The 18,003-nt window shown below is 39.7% G+C and overlaps 1 protein-coding gene across 1 annotated transcript; it reads left to right on the top strand.

Annotated features, from left to right (window-relative positions):
- Positions 1–2: 2 nt before the first annotated feature.
- Positions 3–12,980, top strand: EAF1 (ELL associated factor 1). The gene is made up of 6 exons (XM_072412344.1): positions 3–231; positions 2,064–2,158; positions 7,745–7,881; positions 10,207–10,373; positions 10,529–10,747; positions 11,926–12,980. The coding sequence occupies exons 1-6, from the start codon at positions 126–128 to the stop codon at positions 11,970–11,972; spliced, it is 771 nt and encodes a 256-aa protein (XP_072268445.1). The 5' UTR covers positions 3–125; the 3' UTR covers positions 11,973–12,980.
- The last annotated feature ends 5,023 nt before the right edge of the window (positions 12,981–18,003 follow it).

Below are 18,003 nucleotides of genomic sequence, written 5' to 3'. Positions count from 1 at the left end.
TATTCATATTGTACAGCCGAAAAGAACAGACCAATGGGAAGCCTGGAACTGCGCATGCTCTCGTGCGCTCTAGGTCTCTGACGTAATTTTTTTCATATCTCCTAGAATATACCGAATCCGCAAGAATGAACGGGACGCCCCCACCGCCGCCTTTAGACCGGGAGGAACACACTTTAAGACTGGGGGAGAGCTTCGAGAAGAGGCCGCGCTCCTCTTTTCACACAGTACGATGTAAGTACCGGGGAGTGACGTGAGCATCTTAGACCAATCCCAGGCGCTGTTTATTGATTGACGTCATGTCAGTAATGACCACCGATTACAATGAGCTTACCTCAGGCTTCTTGTTGTCACCATGACATGTCCAAGAATGTCAATGAGATGATCCCAGGCTTCTTGTGGTGACCTGAGGTGTCCATAGAGGACCATGGGATGATCCCAGGCCTCTTTTACTGATATGTTCATTGATGAGAATGAGCTGATCTCTGGCTTCTTGTGGTAACGTGTATAAATGACAGAGATTTGATCTTGGGCTTTATATGGTGACATGAAGCTGGTCTTAGGCTTGTTGTTGTGATAGGACATGTCTATTGATGACCATGGTCTGATCTCTGGCTTTTTTTTATCCCATGACATCTCCACATATTACAGTGAGCTGATCTCAGGCTTCATGTGGTAATATAACATGCCCATAGATGATCTATCACCATAGGAAGATCTAAAGATCCCACGATATTACAGATCCCATGACATGTCCATATATTGCACTGAGCTGATCTCAGGCTTCTTGAGGGGATATAACATGTCCGGAGATGACTGTGATCGAATCCCTTTCTATCAGTTGTCCCATGGCATATCCAAAGATTACACAGAGCTGATCTCAGGCTTCTTGTGCTGACATGATGTGTCCACAGATGACAGTAAGCGGATCTCTTGCCACACATTGTCATGACATGTTCAAAGGTGACAGTGAGCCTTAAGCTAAGTACACACTTCCAATAATTAGCGTTGGAAACAAATGATGAACGACTGATCGGCCGAAAATCTTCACAAAAAAGGTGACCAATGGCGCTGACGAATGAGGATTGTTGTTGGAAATGAACGACTGTCATGGTGGATCTGATTGGCCGACGATCGTTCACTATCTTATCGTGTGTACGGTCGTTCAGTGATATGCATGTTTCTGCAATACACTTTCTCCTTTACATGTCCCTCCCTGCATCGTTGAAACGATTGTATCTAGCGTGTGTACACTATTGGTGGAATATATTTGAACGATCGTATTGTTACATGTACAGAATTGTGCACAATACGATTGTTCAAGTATAATCGTGCATAATCGTTGATCGGTCATATCTGTTGAGCGATAATTATTGAAAGTGTGTACCTAGTTTTATCCCAGGTTTTTTTTTGTTCCATGTCATGTCAAGAGTGCCTTGCTTGTCCCAGATACTGCTGCAATCTGATCACTGGTCAGTGTTCTCCCCAGACCCTTTAAGCCGGACGCACCACCCGGCACTTTTCAGTAACCACTCAGCTGTTTTTGGGGGTTATTGCAAAGTTAGGTCACAATACAGGGACTGCCACCTACAACTTCTTCCCATCCAGCTTAAAAAAAAAGTTCTTTGGAGAATACTGCTGGTAGTGATTTTCATACATGACTCAAACTAATAACAAGAGTTACACAAATCTCAACATTGCTTAGTGTAATTTAGGCTTCTTCAATCCTACAATACATATTTCAGTCAGATTGTACAATCTTCTCTATATCTGCCAACAACTATAGTACAAGGGCCTGCCAGACTAAATATCAATTTATTGCATTGCTAAGATTTTAGTTTTGTTACATATAAGAGAGCATTTTGCAGCCATTGGAGAAATGAGTCTCGGAGATTGTTTAAAGGTGACAAGTGGCACACTAAATGGTCATGGCTGAAAACCTCCACAGTTAATAACAAGGATGGTGAGCAGGGATAGCCACTGTAGTGCAAAGAGTTTGTACTGCACTATTTTGTTAAAAAAATCAATGAACTGAATCATGCCCGTATGTTTGCTTTTCTTTCTAGATGATTTTAAGCCAGCCTCTATTGATACTTCCTGTGAAGGAGAACTTCAAGTTGGTAAAGGTGATGAAGTCACCATAACTTTACCACACATCCCAGTAAGTCATTGTTTGTTTAATTTAATGTTTCAGCGTGTGTTGGTTTTGTTTCAGACAGGAAATTTAAAGAAAACTGCAAACCTCTTATTTACCCCTCATTTTCAGAACATTTCCAGGTCCTGTCACTTTCACCTGTGCAACATCTCCAAAATCCGCCCCTACCAGTCCCCGGAGACCACCAAACTCCTTGTACACGCTCTTATCATCTCTCGTCTGGACTACTGTAACATCCTCCTCTCTGGTATTCCACTAACCCAACTCTCTCCTCTACAATCTATTATGAATGCTGCAGCCAGTCTCATCCATCCTTCCCTCCGCTCCTCCTCCGCTACATCTCTTTGTAGTTCTCTTCATTGGGTTCCATTTCACCTTAGAATCAAATTCAAGCTTCTGTGCTTTGTCTTCAAATCCCTCCACAGTTCTTGTCCCACTTACATTTCCGACCTCATAGAAAAATACTCCCCCGGCTGCTCTCTTTGCTCCTCCAATGACCTACTACTGACTTCCTCACTCATAACCTCATCACAAGCACTGCTCCAAGTCTTTTATAGAGCTGCCCCGACTCTCTGGAATTGTCTTCCTCGTCCTATTTGGCTTTCTCCTATTTTCTGCTCATTTAAAAGAGCACTTAAAACCCATTTTTTCAAACTTGCCTACCCATATTCTTCTGTCCCTTAAACCCTCACCGACCATTCCATATCCCTTCTCCTGTTGGGTGTTACTTCCTCCACCTCCTAGATTGTAAGCTCTTCAGGATCCTCTCCTTCTCCTGTGTCACTGTATCTGTCTGTCATTTGCAACCCCTATTTATTGTACAGCGCTGCATAATATGTTGGCGCTTTATAAATACTGTTTAAAATTACCCTCAATGGGGAATTACCTGAGAGATAGTAAGGCAGGGTTTATAGTGACCATGGTTAAGCACCACTCCTTCTGTGGACAGTCTAAAGGCAACATACATTGTATTATATTGTGTTTATTAAAAGGTTTTAGCATAAAAAATAGAGATAGAAAAATAGAGTACACTTTTTGCAAAAGTTAGAAACTGAACAAAACAGCAGAGCAGAAAGAATAGGATTCTCCAAACTGTTCCATTTTGAGTGGTAATTTAACAGTTTAATGACAAGATTTCCAATAACAATATGTTGCAACTAAAAGAAAGCTGCTAACTAATTGGAAAAGAAAATAAAGATACAAATAATTTATTAGCCTTATTAGAACGAAGGTGACGAAGAAAAGAAAGGATTTGGGGAGGCCCAAGACACATGAAAGGAAAAGGGGGAATAAGTAAGAAAACATAACTGGAGGTATAGAAAAGGTAGAAAGAAGGGCCAGTGTAGATGATCTCTAAAATCTTGCTTTGGTTATATGGGCCGTCAAGAGTATATTATCAATTAAACATGTATTTGGATAGAGGTGAGTCAATCCTACCAAATAAAGCACTCGCAGTTGTTTTAGAAAGGCTGATTTGGTTGACAGAAAAAAAATTTAATCATAAAGTCTCATCCACAGTCTACACACCTTTAGGCAGGTCCATCATATGTGAACCAGCAGACCCATAAACAATGATATTGCAAGTGGTTTTAAACAAGCAGGACTTTGGAGATGTAGTACACTACTAATTGCCAGTTTTCTACTTGCAAAACAAGTTTAGGTCAACTTTCTCTTCAAGTCCTCCTATATAATAAAACTTTCCAAGTAGTCATGAGAAGAAACCATGAAGGGCAGATGTTTCAAGGGGCTAGTGTTCTCAAAGGAGGTTGGTTTGATAACAAAAGAATTGTTCTTAGGGAATCTCCCCACTCACGGACTAAAAAGTATAAAGTCACAATGTCCTTCCATCAAGGAAAATCCCCCATTTTGAAAAAGACTTTATCCACCAGTGAAACTAGCCCATGCCAGGTGCAAATAAGGGGAGCCAATGTTTGCTGAGTTCTTGAGGTTCTTCTATTTTTTAGAGTTTGCCCATGTTTATTTCACTGTTGTTCCCCACAAAAATTATTTTTACTCCCAAGTTGAATGATGGTCATTGTGTTTTAACCCATTTACTGTGGACCCAAGCTGTCATGGACTGGGTTCTGTTGCTGCGTTATCACGCAGCCCAGGCTCATGGTTCTCTTGGACTGAACATAGTTTACACCTCATTGGGTAAGCCCAACTTAGCACAGAGAAAGAACCTACCACACTAAGCAGAATTTCCTGACATTGTTAGATTGGCCTGAATACTGTTAAACTGGAAAAAATAATTTTAGGGTGTTTTAGTAACAAAATATCTATGGAAACATTATGGAGAAGTGAATGGCTCTGAGTCCCTCTTTATCTACAAAAAAAATAAATACTGTATTACGGTATATATCATAAATCACAAATCCTAGGGTGCAAATCAGATTATTCTTCACAGGGAGTTTTTTTCTATGCCATGGATGGTTAGAATAAAACATCTTTACTATTTAGTGTCAGAATCTTTCTATCTGTAGTGGATATCTTCGAATATAAAGGAATATAATACAATTTTTACATAAAGTAAGGTGTAGGCAATTAAAAAACAAGACAGATTCTCCTACGCAAGATAGACTTACTCTCCACATTGCCTCTCCCTCTACAGGTGATACAACAATTTAATTATATCCCTGAGTTCCCGCCTTAGGCAGGACTCCAACTTACAGCACTCCATTACTATACATGCATTGCGCACTAAGGAGGCGAAGTATGCTCAAAAGCCAACTTTGGGCCTCCTACGTTAATTAACCACCCTCCGCTCTAGGTTGAGGGCTCTGGAGCTATGGAAAGTTAGTTGGATGACGCAAAGAACCCGTCAGCTATATTGTTATAAAGATAATAAAGCTGATACTTTGCTAATAAAGCTGATACAGAGACATGCAAGTTAGCTCTTCTCCAATGGCGGTGAAGGATGAGAGACGGGTGGGGAGATATGATCCCTCCCCGCACGTTTTAAAGGCTTACTACACTGATCTATACAAATCTGTCCACCAAACTAAAAATTCCCCTGGCAGGAACCTACAGCAAACAATAGATTCTTATCTGGAGCGAATAGATCTCTCTACGCTTAAGCCAGAACATTTGGAGATACTTAATGACCCCATCACAGAGGAGATTTCTAAAACTATTCGGCAGTTGCCATCGGCGAAAGCCCCAGGACCGGATGGCTTGCCATATTTATATTATAAAACTCTCCTACTGGATCTTTTGCCACACCTTGGAGTTCTGTATAATGATTTTCTGAGTGGCAAATGATTCCTCCATCCATGCTGGCCTGCCATATTATGGTGGTGCCTAAGCCTGGGAAGGACCCATTGGAATGCTCCAATTACAGGCCCATAGCGCTTTTAAATTCAGACCTAAACATTTTTCCAAAAATTTTGGCAGTGTGGATATCAAAATTCATTCCTTCTGTCATCCATGCCAACCAGACCAGCTTCATCCCCTTACGTTACGCTAGTGATAACACCAGGAGGGTGATTGATATTTTTGATATCATAAACGGGGAAACTGCCCTCATCTGCTCAGCCTGGATGCCGAAAAGGCTTTTGACCGCCCTAGTTGGCCATTTATGTTTTCCACTTTGAAAAAGATGGGTTTTGGGGGGCCCTTTGTTAAGGCAGTTGAGTCCCTGTACAAATCCCCCTCAGCCTCCGTTAAGCTTCCCCATGCTTCATCTGCAACATTTTCCATAAAGAAAGGTCAGGGGCAGGGGTACCCCCTGTCCCCGCTACTCTTTGCCCTTTTCATTGAGCCATTATCAATTTCTGTTAGGTCTAACCCTGATAACTTCCCACCATTATTCAGGGAGTTGCAGTCTCTTTTAAACGAATGGACCAACCACCCACTGTCTCTGATAGGTCAGATAGCATCATTGAAAATCATGCTACTCCCTAAATTACCTAATTTGTTTGAGACCCTACCAGTCCGAGCGGCACCCCAGACGATAAAGGTTATGCAGACCATGTTTTTGAAGTTCATCTGGGTGCATAAACGGCACAGATTAGCCCAAAACCTGGTGTGTACACCCAGAGTGCTAGGCGGTATGGGAGCCCCAGATCTATACAAATATTATTTGGCGGCCCACTTACCATACATGTCACTGTGGACTTCACCTTACTCCTCCAATGTATATAGGGAAATTGAGTAGGGCTGGATAGCTCCTATACACCCTAATGTTATGCTTTGGAGCTCGTCCCTGGTATTGACTGATAAGGACCTGCTCGCCCCTATGGTGTTCACAACAAATGTTTGGCGGAGTTGCAGATACAGATATGGTCTCTCCTCGGAGCCCTGGAGACTGACACCTGTCATACACACTCCACAGATCCCCAACAGCTTACAAGGAGCGATGTCGGGCCCCTGGTGGGATAGGGGTTTGTTACAAGTTAGGCATCTGCTGCACCCAGTAGAGAGGCGGATACTTACCTTTCAGGAACTCTGGGAGAAGGTTGAGCTCCCACGTACTTCCTTTTTTGCATATTTACAAATCAGACACTTTATAGAGTCCCTCCATCCCTCTGCCTGCGTGACTGCTTTTGAGAGGCTCTCTGCGGAGGGCCCATACTCTCGAGGGGTTGTCTCCTCCATATTTTACCTTTTACACAATGCAGTTCGAGATGCCCAGGCAAGTTTAAATATATGTGTAAATGGAAAGAAGTGATGGGATGTACATTGAATTCAGCTGAGTGGATGGAGATTTGGGAAGCAGCACACAAAAGCTCTAGATGTACGCTGTATAAAGAAAATTTGTATAGGATTATTCTCAGATGGTACCACATCCCTGAGGTGCTCCATCGGCTATTTTATGGGACTGATCCCACTTGCCGCTGATGTGGGATCGGCCGGGGCACCCTGGAGCATATTTTTTGGTTCTGTCCCATAATCCAGGAATATTGGTCTCAAGTGAATAGGTTACTTTCAGATATGCTCCAACAGCAGGTCTCTCTGGATCCTCTCACCCACCTTCTAGGTCAGCCTTTTTCACTATTGCCTAAAAATACCTGTAAACTAGCTTCTCATATTTTGCAAAACTACCCGGGCCCCTTCCATGGCAGACTTACATACCAGGATCCAGGAGATATGACTTATGGGGTATTTCTTAATAAATTTCAAATAAATATATTTTCGAATAAATATATTTTCTCGAAATACCATGGTCAAATTTGAGAACACTTGGGATAGTTGGGAACGTCATTACACCGCACCTAAATTTTTTTTTTTCCCTCTAGTTAGTTTTGTTTTTTTTTGGATTACTTGCTAATGATTTATGGTACATGATGTGCTGAATTTTTGAATGTTACTTTTTTTATTATACTCTACACAGTATATACTGAGCACATTCTTCACAGTGATGATAATAATAGATTGATATGATCTGGGTTCTCATAAAATAAAATCCCAAGTTTGGTATAATAACTGTTCTGGTTTTTTTTTTGCACTTTATTGTTATTTATTGCTTCATAACCTCTTCTTTTTTCTGTATTTCTGTGAAAAGTTTCCAATAAAAATACAATTTAAAAAAAAAACAAGACAGATAAATGTTTATTAAATTTGTGCTAAGCACAAACCTCTTCTTTGTTTCAGGGCTCAACGCCTCCTATGACTGTCTTCAAAGGGAATAAGAGGCCCTACCAGAAGGATTGTGTGCTTATTATAAACCATGACACTGGAGAATATGTGTTGGAAAAACTGAGCAGTAGCATACAAGTCAAGAAAACTAGGTAAAACTAATTAATCAACAGGCTTATTTTATAAGAGTGTGCAGAGAAAAATGTGGCCACATCAATGAAAGCTGAATCTTTATTGGTGTCTATGAATTAGTACATTTGATTTTTGCCTTATTAGATAAGCTGGTGTCTAACTACCTCATTATCATGTCTTGCCTGTTCCCTGTTGCAATCCATTGAGTACACTGGATTTTACCTGGTGTTTTATGAGCCACCTGCAACCCCTTTTCCAGTGCTCAACCCAGAAATTTTTTGAAGCCGGGTGGGAAGAAATTGTAGGTGGGTGGCAGCCCCTGTATTGTGACCAAAAACCTTTAGTAACCACCCAAAAACAGCCGGGTGGGTGCTGAAAAGTGCCGGGTGGTGCACCCAGCTAAAAGGGCCTGGGGAAAACCCTGTTTTCTGTAAGTCCCTTAGTGGTTTAAGTTCAATGTTCTGTATATATTGCTAGCGGACCAAAACAATTTTTTCATTTCACCTGTCCTCATAAGGCAGTTTTATAGTCCGCAGTGGAATAAAGCGAACCTAAACTAAAATTTTAAAAACATGTAGACAACCTTTTTATGCAAGGTAAAATATACTTTCTTGGATGACGCCCCCTCCCCTCAACATTGAAGGGGACGCCAATCTCCTGGTCGCACTATTCCAGGTAGGATACATATTTAAAGCTGAACTCAGGGTAAGTAGCTAAATTTATATAAAAGAACTGTTTCACCTGCCAAAAAATTTGTGCTCCTGTCCATCGAGTCCTGAAATAGAAAGCACTGGTGTCGGCACAAGTGAGTGAGCTTGCAGACATTGCATTGCTGGAAAGTAGGTAAGTATAGCAGAATTCTGCATTATGCATCCTTCTGGGTATCTCTTAACCTCCCAACCACTAACCCCGTACTTTTCCGTGCAAAAAATTTTTGCAACTATGGATAACCCCGTACTTTTTCGTCTACATTAAAATCCCACTTACCTGGTCCCGCTGTGCTCATCCAGCGTCGGGTCCGTGTTCCAGCGTCGGGTCCGTGTTCCAGCGTCGGGTCCGGGTTCCAGCGTCGTCCTCCAGCGTCGGGTGTCCTCTCCTTAGAAGAAAAAGCCGGCCGGCTTAGAAGAGAAAGCCAGCCAGCTTAGAAGAGGAAGCAAACGGGCTTCCTCTCCCTCTGTTCTGTCCAGCGTCGATCGCTGGACAGAAAAAAAAAAATACTCACCTTCTCCCTCCGCTCCTCCGGACACGTCCGTCCCCTTCTGTGTTCAGCCGGCGAGTGCAGTGACGATCACCGGGGTTTCCCGGTGACGTCGCTGCATGCGTCGGCGCGGGAGGGAGGCGGGGCGGGAAATTCAAAATTTTGTATTGAGTTCCTTTGTATTGAACTCAAGAAATCCTTATATAATATATATATAATTGTATTTTATATATAATATAAGCTACTGTACATTACATTATACACTATTTTTTTAAAAACTTTTTTTAGTTTTTTTTAAAGATTTTTTTTTTTTAAAGGTTTTTTTTATGTTTTATAAAAAAAAATTTATTATTAAATTTATAAAATTTTGGACATATTTCGGTAAATTATGCGGTAATTCGGTGAATTAGAGCCTACAATCCAAAATAAATTTCCATGCAAAAAATGTAACACTTTTTGCATGGAAGTTTGGAAAGAATTAGAATACCCGTCGTTCGCGTACGCGTCCCTCGGCGATTCCTGATGATGTGCGTGCATGCGCCCGTCGATGGGGGTCGTAGCGGAATATTCAAATATTTTGTATTGGATTCAATACAAAGTCCTGTATCCAATCCAATACAAAATAATAGAAAATATATTTATGTGGTTTTGTCTATAGGTATGTGACGTTGGACGGTTGGACACTAGGGAGGTGTTTTAGAAAAATATATTATTATACACTATACCGAAATATCGCATTTTCAGTATTTTTCATTTCTTTATGTATTCTTGTTTAGGCTGATTTTTGTGTATTTTAATTTTATTAAAAGTATTTTTTTTTACATGATTGTGTGTTTTAAACATTTTTTATATTCATGATATCTACTAGAACCCTGTTCGGACATATTTCTGTAAGTTACAGGTCTACAATTTAAAAAAAAAAAAATTATTTCATTAAAACCTGTAACGCTTTTGGTACAGAAATCTAGACCTCAGTGTAACGCCCAGGTGGTTAAATCGCAAATTGTTGTTGACAGAAACATTTACATATAATAGAGTGAATTGGAATAACTGATATTTTGTTTTTTTTTCACAAACAGAAGTCAAGAATTTACCAGGCAATTATTAAACTATGACCTTCATATATTAAGAAGTGTTTCCTTTTCAGGGCTGAGGGTAGCAGCAAAATACAGGCTCGCTTAGAACAACAATCTGCTCGTTCTTCACAGCCAAGTTCCCAGTTTAAGACGCCATCAAAAGTGTCATCTGGACCTAAGACCTCTCCAGTGAAGGATCATCCATCACCTGAGCCACAGCTTGATGACATCAAAAGAGGTAGTGATAAAGCTGGATATACAACTAATAGCTTAGTTGGATAGCATATACTTTGCTCAGAATTTATTAGTGAAGTGAGATGTAGCATCTTTCATATATGTATTATGGGCCTTGAGGTGATTGATTTTGATTGCTTATTGGTAATTTTGTCACAGAACTAAGGGCAGAGGTTGATATGATTGAACAGATGAGCAGCAGCAGTGGATCCAGTTCCTCTGATACAGGAAGCTCATCAGGGAGTGATGATGACAGTTCCAGCAGTGGAGCAGAAGATGACACACATACATCCCCTTCTCAGCAGTATGGCAACCGAACATCTATTTCCAATGGTACCAACAGGGCCCAGGGTTCTAACCAGCTTATGAACACTCTCCGTAAGTAAACACTTTGTTTATCATTACATTTGTATTATGACATGTTCTGCTGGAATAACTAATTGAACAACAAACCACTGTTTAGTAACTATTGTTTTTTTCTTGTAGACTTTTAATAATATTCAGTTCTCAGGACAAATTTGTCTTGAACTTTGATCCCATATAGCAGAAAATACAGTTAGGTATTCATAAGTATCCATTTAAAAATCCCTGAGATATGTGCAGTCAAGAGTGATGCAATATAGGCTTATGGAACAGAGTCAGAAAGGTCAACTTTTGGTGCTAGTCAGATAAACATTATGATTTTAGCATTGTTGACATGTTGTAAAGGATATTTGAAACCATGTTAGATGAGGCCGGAAGGGATATTCATTTCCCAAACTTTGCAGTACTAAAAAAACTCTGTTTTTTATAAACTTCACGTTTGTGAAGAAAGTTATGTTAAAGAACCAACACAGTGTGATGTCATAAACACATTTTAACATCCAGCTCTCCAACTCTTTTAAATGGCAGTTTTGTTTCCTAGACAGTGAAATTAGTAGAAGGTTTCAAGCTGCAAGCTGTTTTAAAATGACTGAGCTTTCTATACTGTATAAGTGATCTGGGCATCTGAAAAGCCACACTATCTTATGTGATAGTAGAAAAAATAAATAACCCTAAGCTAATTTAAAACAATAATGAGACTGAATAAAATTAATTAAAATAAACTACAGGACCTGGACACAACCCGCCCACTCTCATATCGTAGGCTCAGACCTGTGATGGGAGAGTTGGTGGGTTCTGGCATCATGACATAACTCTGGGGGAAGTTTCTTCCCTTTTAAATGACACGTGGCTCCCCGCGCATGCGCGGTCCAGAGTTTGTTGCATTTAGTTATCTGCGACCTGCAAAAGGTTGGGGATCACTGCTCCAGGGGTCTCCCTATTTATGTTTACACCCAAAATTTACACAGCTTTTACCCTAAATTCACATATTCAATATTGTACTCCAATATCTGCAATAAATCCAGGGGAATCCATTTTATTTTGGTTGGTTTGTGGCACTGAAATCCCAGTGCAGAAGATCAACATACTGATCAGTTTATCCCCTATTTTCTTAGATTTTACTGTATGTATGCATCTTGGCAATGGTAACAAGTTATGTCATTTGACATTTTTCTCTTCATCAACTGCATTAGGGAACGACCTTCAGCTAAGTGAATCAGGAAGTGACAGTGATGATTAAAGAAGACTTTTCAATCGTGTATATATTATCATCCCATCATCTGCAGAAAGGTATCTACATTTACACTTGCTGAAGTATTTCATCAGGTGCCTACTATAAGTTGACTCTTGAGGAAAAGCAAGATTTTCAATTTGATGAAACAAGAATGGATACTTTATTGTACTTTTTAAATTAGACCCGTTCAAAAAGCTGTCAAGTCTCTGTGGAGTTTTAGTTATCAAGATCCCATTGCCACCTTGCTGGCAAACAACTTGGAGAGCACTTGGAATGAAGTCTTGTAGAGAACATTGTTAATTGTTAGTATAAACTGCAATTCCATTTTAAATGCAAAGTTTTCATGACATTCAGAAAAACTAGACGTCTGTTCACTATGCACTAGCTTGTAGGTGTGTAAAAAAATGTTCCTGTATATAATTATATATATATATATTAATTTTAACTCTGTATTTATGTATTGGAAAGGGATAAAGCTTTTTCAAGTACACTATGGTCTTTTCCGGTTTGTTGATATTGATTTTGATATTTAGGATGCATTCAAAACAATATTTACATATACAGTTAGCAGTTGCAAATGTTCTGAAAACACTGGAGCACAATATTAGGATGGACATTGGTCAAGTGGTACAAGTTTAGTCGATGGCCAACAGTTGACATTTGGGGAAGTTGTACAAATCAAGTTGACAATCAACAGCCTTTTTGGTGGAATAAAAAGTGAATCTACTGTGTACACTGGCAGAAGGAGTATCCGTCCATAGAAGACTTGAAATGTGAAGAAAGTGGAAGACTTGGATGGTTTGCTGGTGTAGTTTGGAACCACATTTTTAGTATGTATTAAAGTTAGCTTTTAGGTAAATTTGCAGCTTATTGAGCAAGAAATATTATTTGCTAAGGGATGGCTTAAGTTGTCATTGTTGTATTTGTAGCTGTCTGTCTAGGAGGCCGGACTCAAGTGTCACATTTTACCTGGAGCAAGTCCTGTAAATTAAAAGAATATGGTTTATTCTAAAATTTGTCGAAATGATCATTTCTATGTCTCTAATACAAAGTTTGCAAAGGTATTTGAAAACAAAAAATGTATTTTTATTTTTCTCATTATTTTTTGAATTCTGTATATTTTCCTGGTATGTTACATATTGCGGGCACTGTAACTCATTCCTGTTTTCTAAGGCTGCGTACACATGTGTAATATTTATCGTTTGTAACGAAAGACTAACGACTGTTCGTCCGATAATCGTTAACAAAAGAAGTGCAAAATGACGCCAATGAACGAGGATTGTGGCTGGAAATAAACGACCGCCCCGGCAGATCTGATTGGGCGACGATTGTTCGCAATCTATTGTGTGTACGGTCGTTCAGTGATCTTGAATGGTTCTGCAGTACACTTTCTCCTTTACATGTATGTCACTTCCTGCATTGTTCAAACGATCGTATCTAGCGTGTGTACAATATTGGTGGATTATATTTCATTGTATTGTTACAGCATGTACAGAATTCTGCACAATACGATTGTTCAAAACAATCGTGCATAATCGTTAGTCATTTGTTTTCTAACAACAATTATTGTACGTGTGTACCTAGCTTAAGTGGCAGTGAGAGAACATTTTTGAAGGTCAGAATTGTAGCAGCAGCAGCTCCAATAGTGGGTGATTTATTTAAACTGTGCTGGCCACTTCCTTTTCGTGTTCCCCAGTGTTGACTAGACTGCTGGTGCTTGAATTGTTGTACTGCAAGCTGTGTGGTGTCTAAAACACCTACTGCTGTAGCCTTCAGCATCGGACACCTCCATCTGTGTTGAATGTCTATGTCTTCACCCTCTGGCTGCTTTGTCTTTAGTGTGTCCCTGCAACAGAGCTACTCTTTGATACTGAATAAAAATATTTGTGATATCTAGTAACTATATATAATGCTTGTAATGATTGAGTTCAGTATATATTAGATAGGTATATAATATATATATATATATATATATATTTTATATAAAGGGTGCCAGCTTTTGCAAACATTCACATTTTCTGTAATGTTTATCATGACTACCTTCACCTGGCAGACACATTGATTGGACCTGGGTTTTCAGAGTTTTATACCTTTTGAGTTGGAGGCCTTGTTCAACCCAAAAAAAAGGCACACCTTTCTTTAGATGACTGAATAATTAAGCTCTGAATCAAAACCACTGTTAACATTTTACTTTAGATTGTCTATCCTTTCATGTAAAGTGAAAATTCTGAGTTTAGGTACGCTTTAAATTTTTCTACCCATTAGAGTTTTCTACCCCCTGTGCTGTGCATGTTCAGGACATCCATATGATATGTGTTTTATATCTCAATATGTCAATAGTACAATTGTAAATAAATGCTTAAACTTGATTCTTGCTCTAAACTGCAATATTTCAATGTACCATTGAGGCAAAATACTGAGTGCAGGAGTTTGTAGTGAGGCTTATGGTTGGAAAGGGAGTGGACATGGAGGAACCAATACGTGAGTCTGCAAGCTGTGGAATAAGAAAGCAGCAGGAACTGACATCAGTCAGAAAGTCAGCAGTGAGAGATAGGCTACTAGTTGATGTTGTGGGACAGGCTGCTAGTTAAGAAAAGTGTGGGCATAGAGGGTCAAGCTATTAGTCAAGTAAGACGTTAGATAAAAGTGAAAGGTTGTCCATTAAGAAAAAGTTTGCCTGAGGGACAAAATGCTGCTTGTGCAAGGTATCAATGGCAAGGAATGGGTTGCTGGTTGAAGATCAATGTAAATGGCAAGGAATGGGTTGCTGTCCTAGAAAGGAGTCAGCTTTAAATGATAGGTTGAAGGAGTCTTGTCCTAAAAGGATCCATCATGGAGTGGCAGGCTGCCGGTTGGGGAAGCAGTTCACCATGAAGGACACATTGCTACGGTAGTAGCAAAAAGAGTTGGCACCAAGGTGATTACAGATTACTTTTTCATTGACATTTTCATGTCAGTGCAATTGGGTTTGTGTATTTGTATATTATGAATATTATTATGAACTTGTATTTATATATCTCTATATCTAAGCATTGCCTGCTCATATCTTCTTATAAGAAACATGCTTACTTACATGTAGTGTGAGATGTCAGTCCAATACAAAACACCAGTACCTAAAGGAAAAATCCAACATAAATACACTTATGTTAAATACACTTATTGTGCCCCTTGCCCCACCCTGCCTAATGTACCCCATGTAGTCCCCCCCGTGTTAATTTACATGGGTTATTTAAAATCTTCTGTGTGCTGGCCATCTCTCTACAGAACTTTTATATATGTACCCGACACTATTCAATATTTTAAATGGATTAGCAGGGTAAAAGTGATTGATGGTCACACATTTTTGTGCTACCTTGAGCAGTACCCTGTTGTCAAAGTATGCAGTTTAGCGCTGCTTTTGGATGGTGGTTGTCAGGGTGTATCTCATTGTCAATTTCTACAGAATTAGTTCTAAATGATATATAATCTGATTGTAAATCATGTGTAGCAGGGTGGTAATCCTTGGTGGATTGTTGCGTTGTTGTGAGGTGGCTTGTAATAGCAATAGAATTGCAACCAATATGCATAAAGGAAGTTTAAAATACCTTGCTAAAAATATTTGGTTGCAAAGCACAAAAATCATGTGGTCGTAAAAATTTAGAACTGCCATGATTCAATTGCACAGGTTCTCTGCTTTCAGAAAGCTTTAGTGGGGGGAGGGTATCTGTTCATGTATCTGCATGAACATCATGTGTGTTAGCTGCACATGCGTCTATTGTACAGACAATTTATTTATAAAATAAAAAATCAAGCTTGAATATATTTCTTACATGAGTGCAATTAATATTATATGAAAGAATTCACTGTGTTTGACATTGGTTTACAACATAGTAATAAAGATCCCATTTACTTTTATTTAACCGTTCTCTGTTGTAACAGGTTCCATTGGAAAAGGGGAAACTTTATTTGGCTAAAACCCTGTTTATCATAAACAACTGCCCTCGTTCTTTTACCAATAACATACTAATTTTTTTGCTGCTTGACATTTCTGTATGGTTTACTTTTACACTTGCTGACACCATCACAGTCTTTAACTTTATTACCACCTAACACTGATGATGGAAGTTACTTTTGCAAACTTCACGTTCCATCGCCCAATGTAGCTAGCTGCAAGTTCCTTTGGCTCTGTGCTAATAACTTGATATCGGGTCCCTCGCCGTAAAACCAGCTGCTCTTTCTTGACTCAGCAACTGGAGGAAACTGCCCCAGCCATGTCTACCATTCTTATGGGTAGCCTCGCCACTCGACACCAGGCAAGATGGGGGACTCAGCAAATAGGAAGATGTAAAACTACAAAGCCCTGGTTCTACTCATTTGTTTACTGTTGATTATAAGCAATTATAAGCCATCTATAAAAGTGTTTTTTACTTTTATTCTAATCAAGTCCCCCAATAAAAAATGACGCTGTGAAACCAGTTTTCTTGTGATCTTATAATCGCCCAACATCTGTTGTTGACTCAAAATGAGTCATTCTGAAAGATTTCAAAGTTTTGTTTCTTGAAACCCCCAAAGATTCCCCCATTCAAGTGGGGAATATGGCTAGAGGAAAGCTATCTTGGATGTAGTCGGGTCAGTTCGCTTATAATTGTCATGTGGTCCCCTCTGCCTATATAGGTCCAGGATTTTCCCCATAAAACAACAGCCTGTCATTTTCTTTGGAAAAGGACACATGATGTTCTTTCTGTACGTGTACAACCTGCTAAAACTTTGGGATGCTACACTCCAGGAATGTTAACAAGCTCTGCTGCTGGCAGTTTTGTCCATCATCTGCTGACATTTGCAGGTCAAAAAAAATGACCACCCATAAAGGAACCCTGGGGTAGAAAATGCCTCAAGTTGCTGGCCAACATCTGTGTGGCTGATACCCCCCAAAAAAGATGGCTGATACCCCCAAAAAAAGAGTTGTACAGATAGTCTGGAACTCAAGTTCCTCAAATGCCATCTAAAAAAAATTTAGGTAAAAGCCTAATTCTCTAAATATAGACCCAATCAAACCAAATAACAACCCTCGCTTACTTTGTATTGGTATAAGCATATACAAAGTTTTATTAAAACAAAAGTTTCACTGAGTAACATACCTATTTTTTCTACAGCAAAGTCCTCCCCAGCCGCTTTTAGTGTGGGGGGGGGGGGGGCGCCTGTCTGCCGTGCTTTTCTCACCTGGCTCTCATTCGCAGCTGTAATCCTCTTAACAGACAGCGAAGAGGCTGCTCCATTCGTAGCGGTCATCCGTTCAGAGTATTCCAGCTGCTGATAAGATATTGGCAGTCCCTCCCCCATTTGATAGCTTGTGCTGTGGCTTCTTTTAAAAAAAAAGCTGCCTATAAATGGTATCTGCCTAAGTGGGTGTGTGTAATGATGTCATCAGCAGCACTGATATTCACCTTCATATCTCCTAAACCTTATGTTGTAATGAGTGCACAGAGGTCCTTCATCCTAATAGTAACCACAAATTCAGCCTCCCAGATTTTAAGAATTTCAAATTATGGGGATCACAATTTAAAAACTTGTGATAATACAGCATTGGGAGTGCTATTTCAAAAGCAAGTGCACCTAGGAGTCCTTAATTGAATTGGGGACCCCTGGGGCCACTTACATAGCAAGGAGCATTGGGGATGGGCTCCTAGATTGATACCTACCTGTCACAAAACTATAAGTGTCATACTATGTTACCGTGTCTGCTTCTCTTCTTTGTATCCCAATTCCTCTAGAACTATAGCATAGTATTGCAACAATAGTTCTGGGAAAGGTAGGTATAAATTTAGTGGTCCCACCCCAATTCTTCTTGCTATGTAAGTGGCCCCAGGGGTCCCCAATTCAATTAAGGACTCCTAGGCACACTTTCTTTTGAAATAGCACTCCCAATGCTGTATTTTCACAAGTTTTTTAATTGGGATCCCCATATTTTGAAATTCTTAAAATCTGGGAGGCTGAATTTGTGGTTGCTATTAGGTTGAAGGACCTCTGTTTTTGGGCTCCTTGCCTTTAAAACAGCAAC

The sequence above is a fragment of the Pyxicephalus adspersus genome, chromosome 5 (assembly GCF_032062135.1).
Source record: "Pyxicephalus adspersus chromosome 5, UCB_Pads_2.0, whole genome shotgun sequence".
NCBI classification, from domain to species: Eukaryota; Metazoa; Chordata; class Amphibia; order Anura; family Pyxicephalidae; genus Pyxicephalus; species Pyxicephalus adspersus.
Note: the sequence above shows the minus strand (reverse complement) of the source record. Positions and strands in the feature narration are given on the sequence as shown.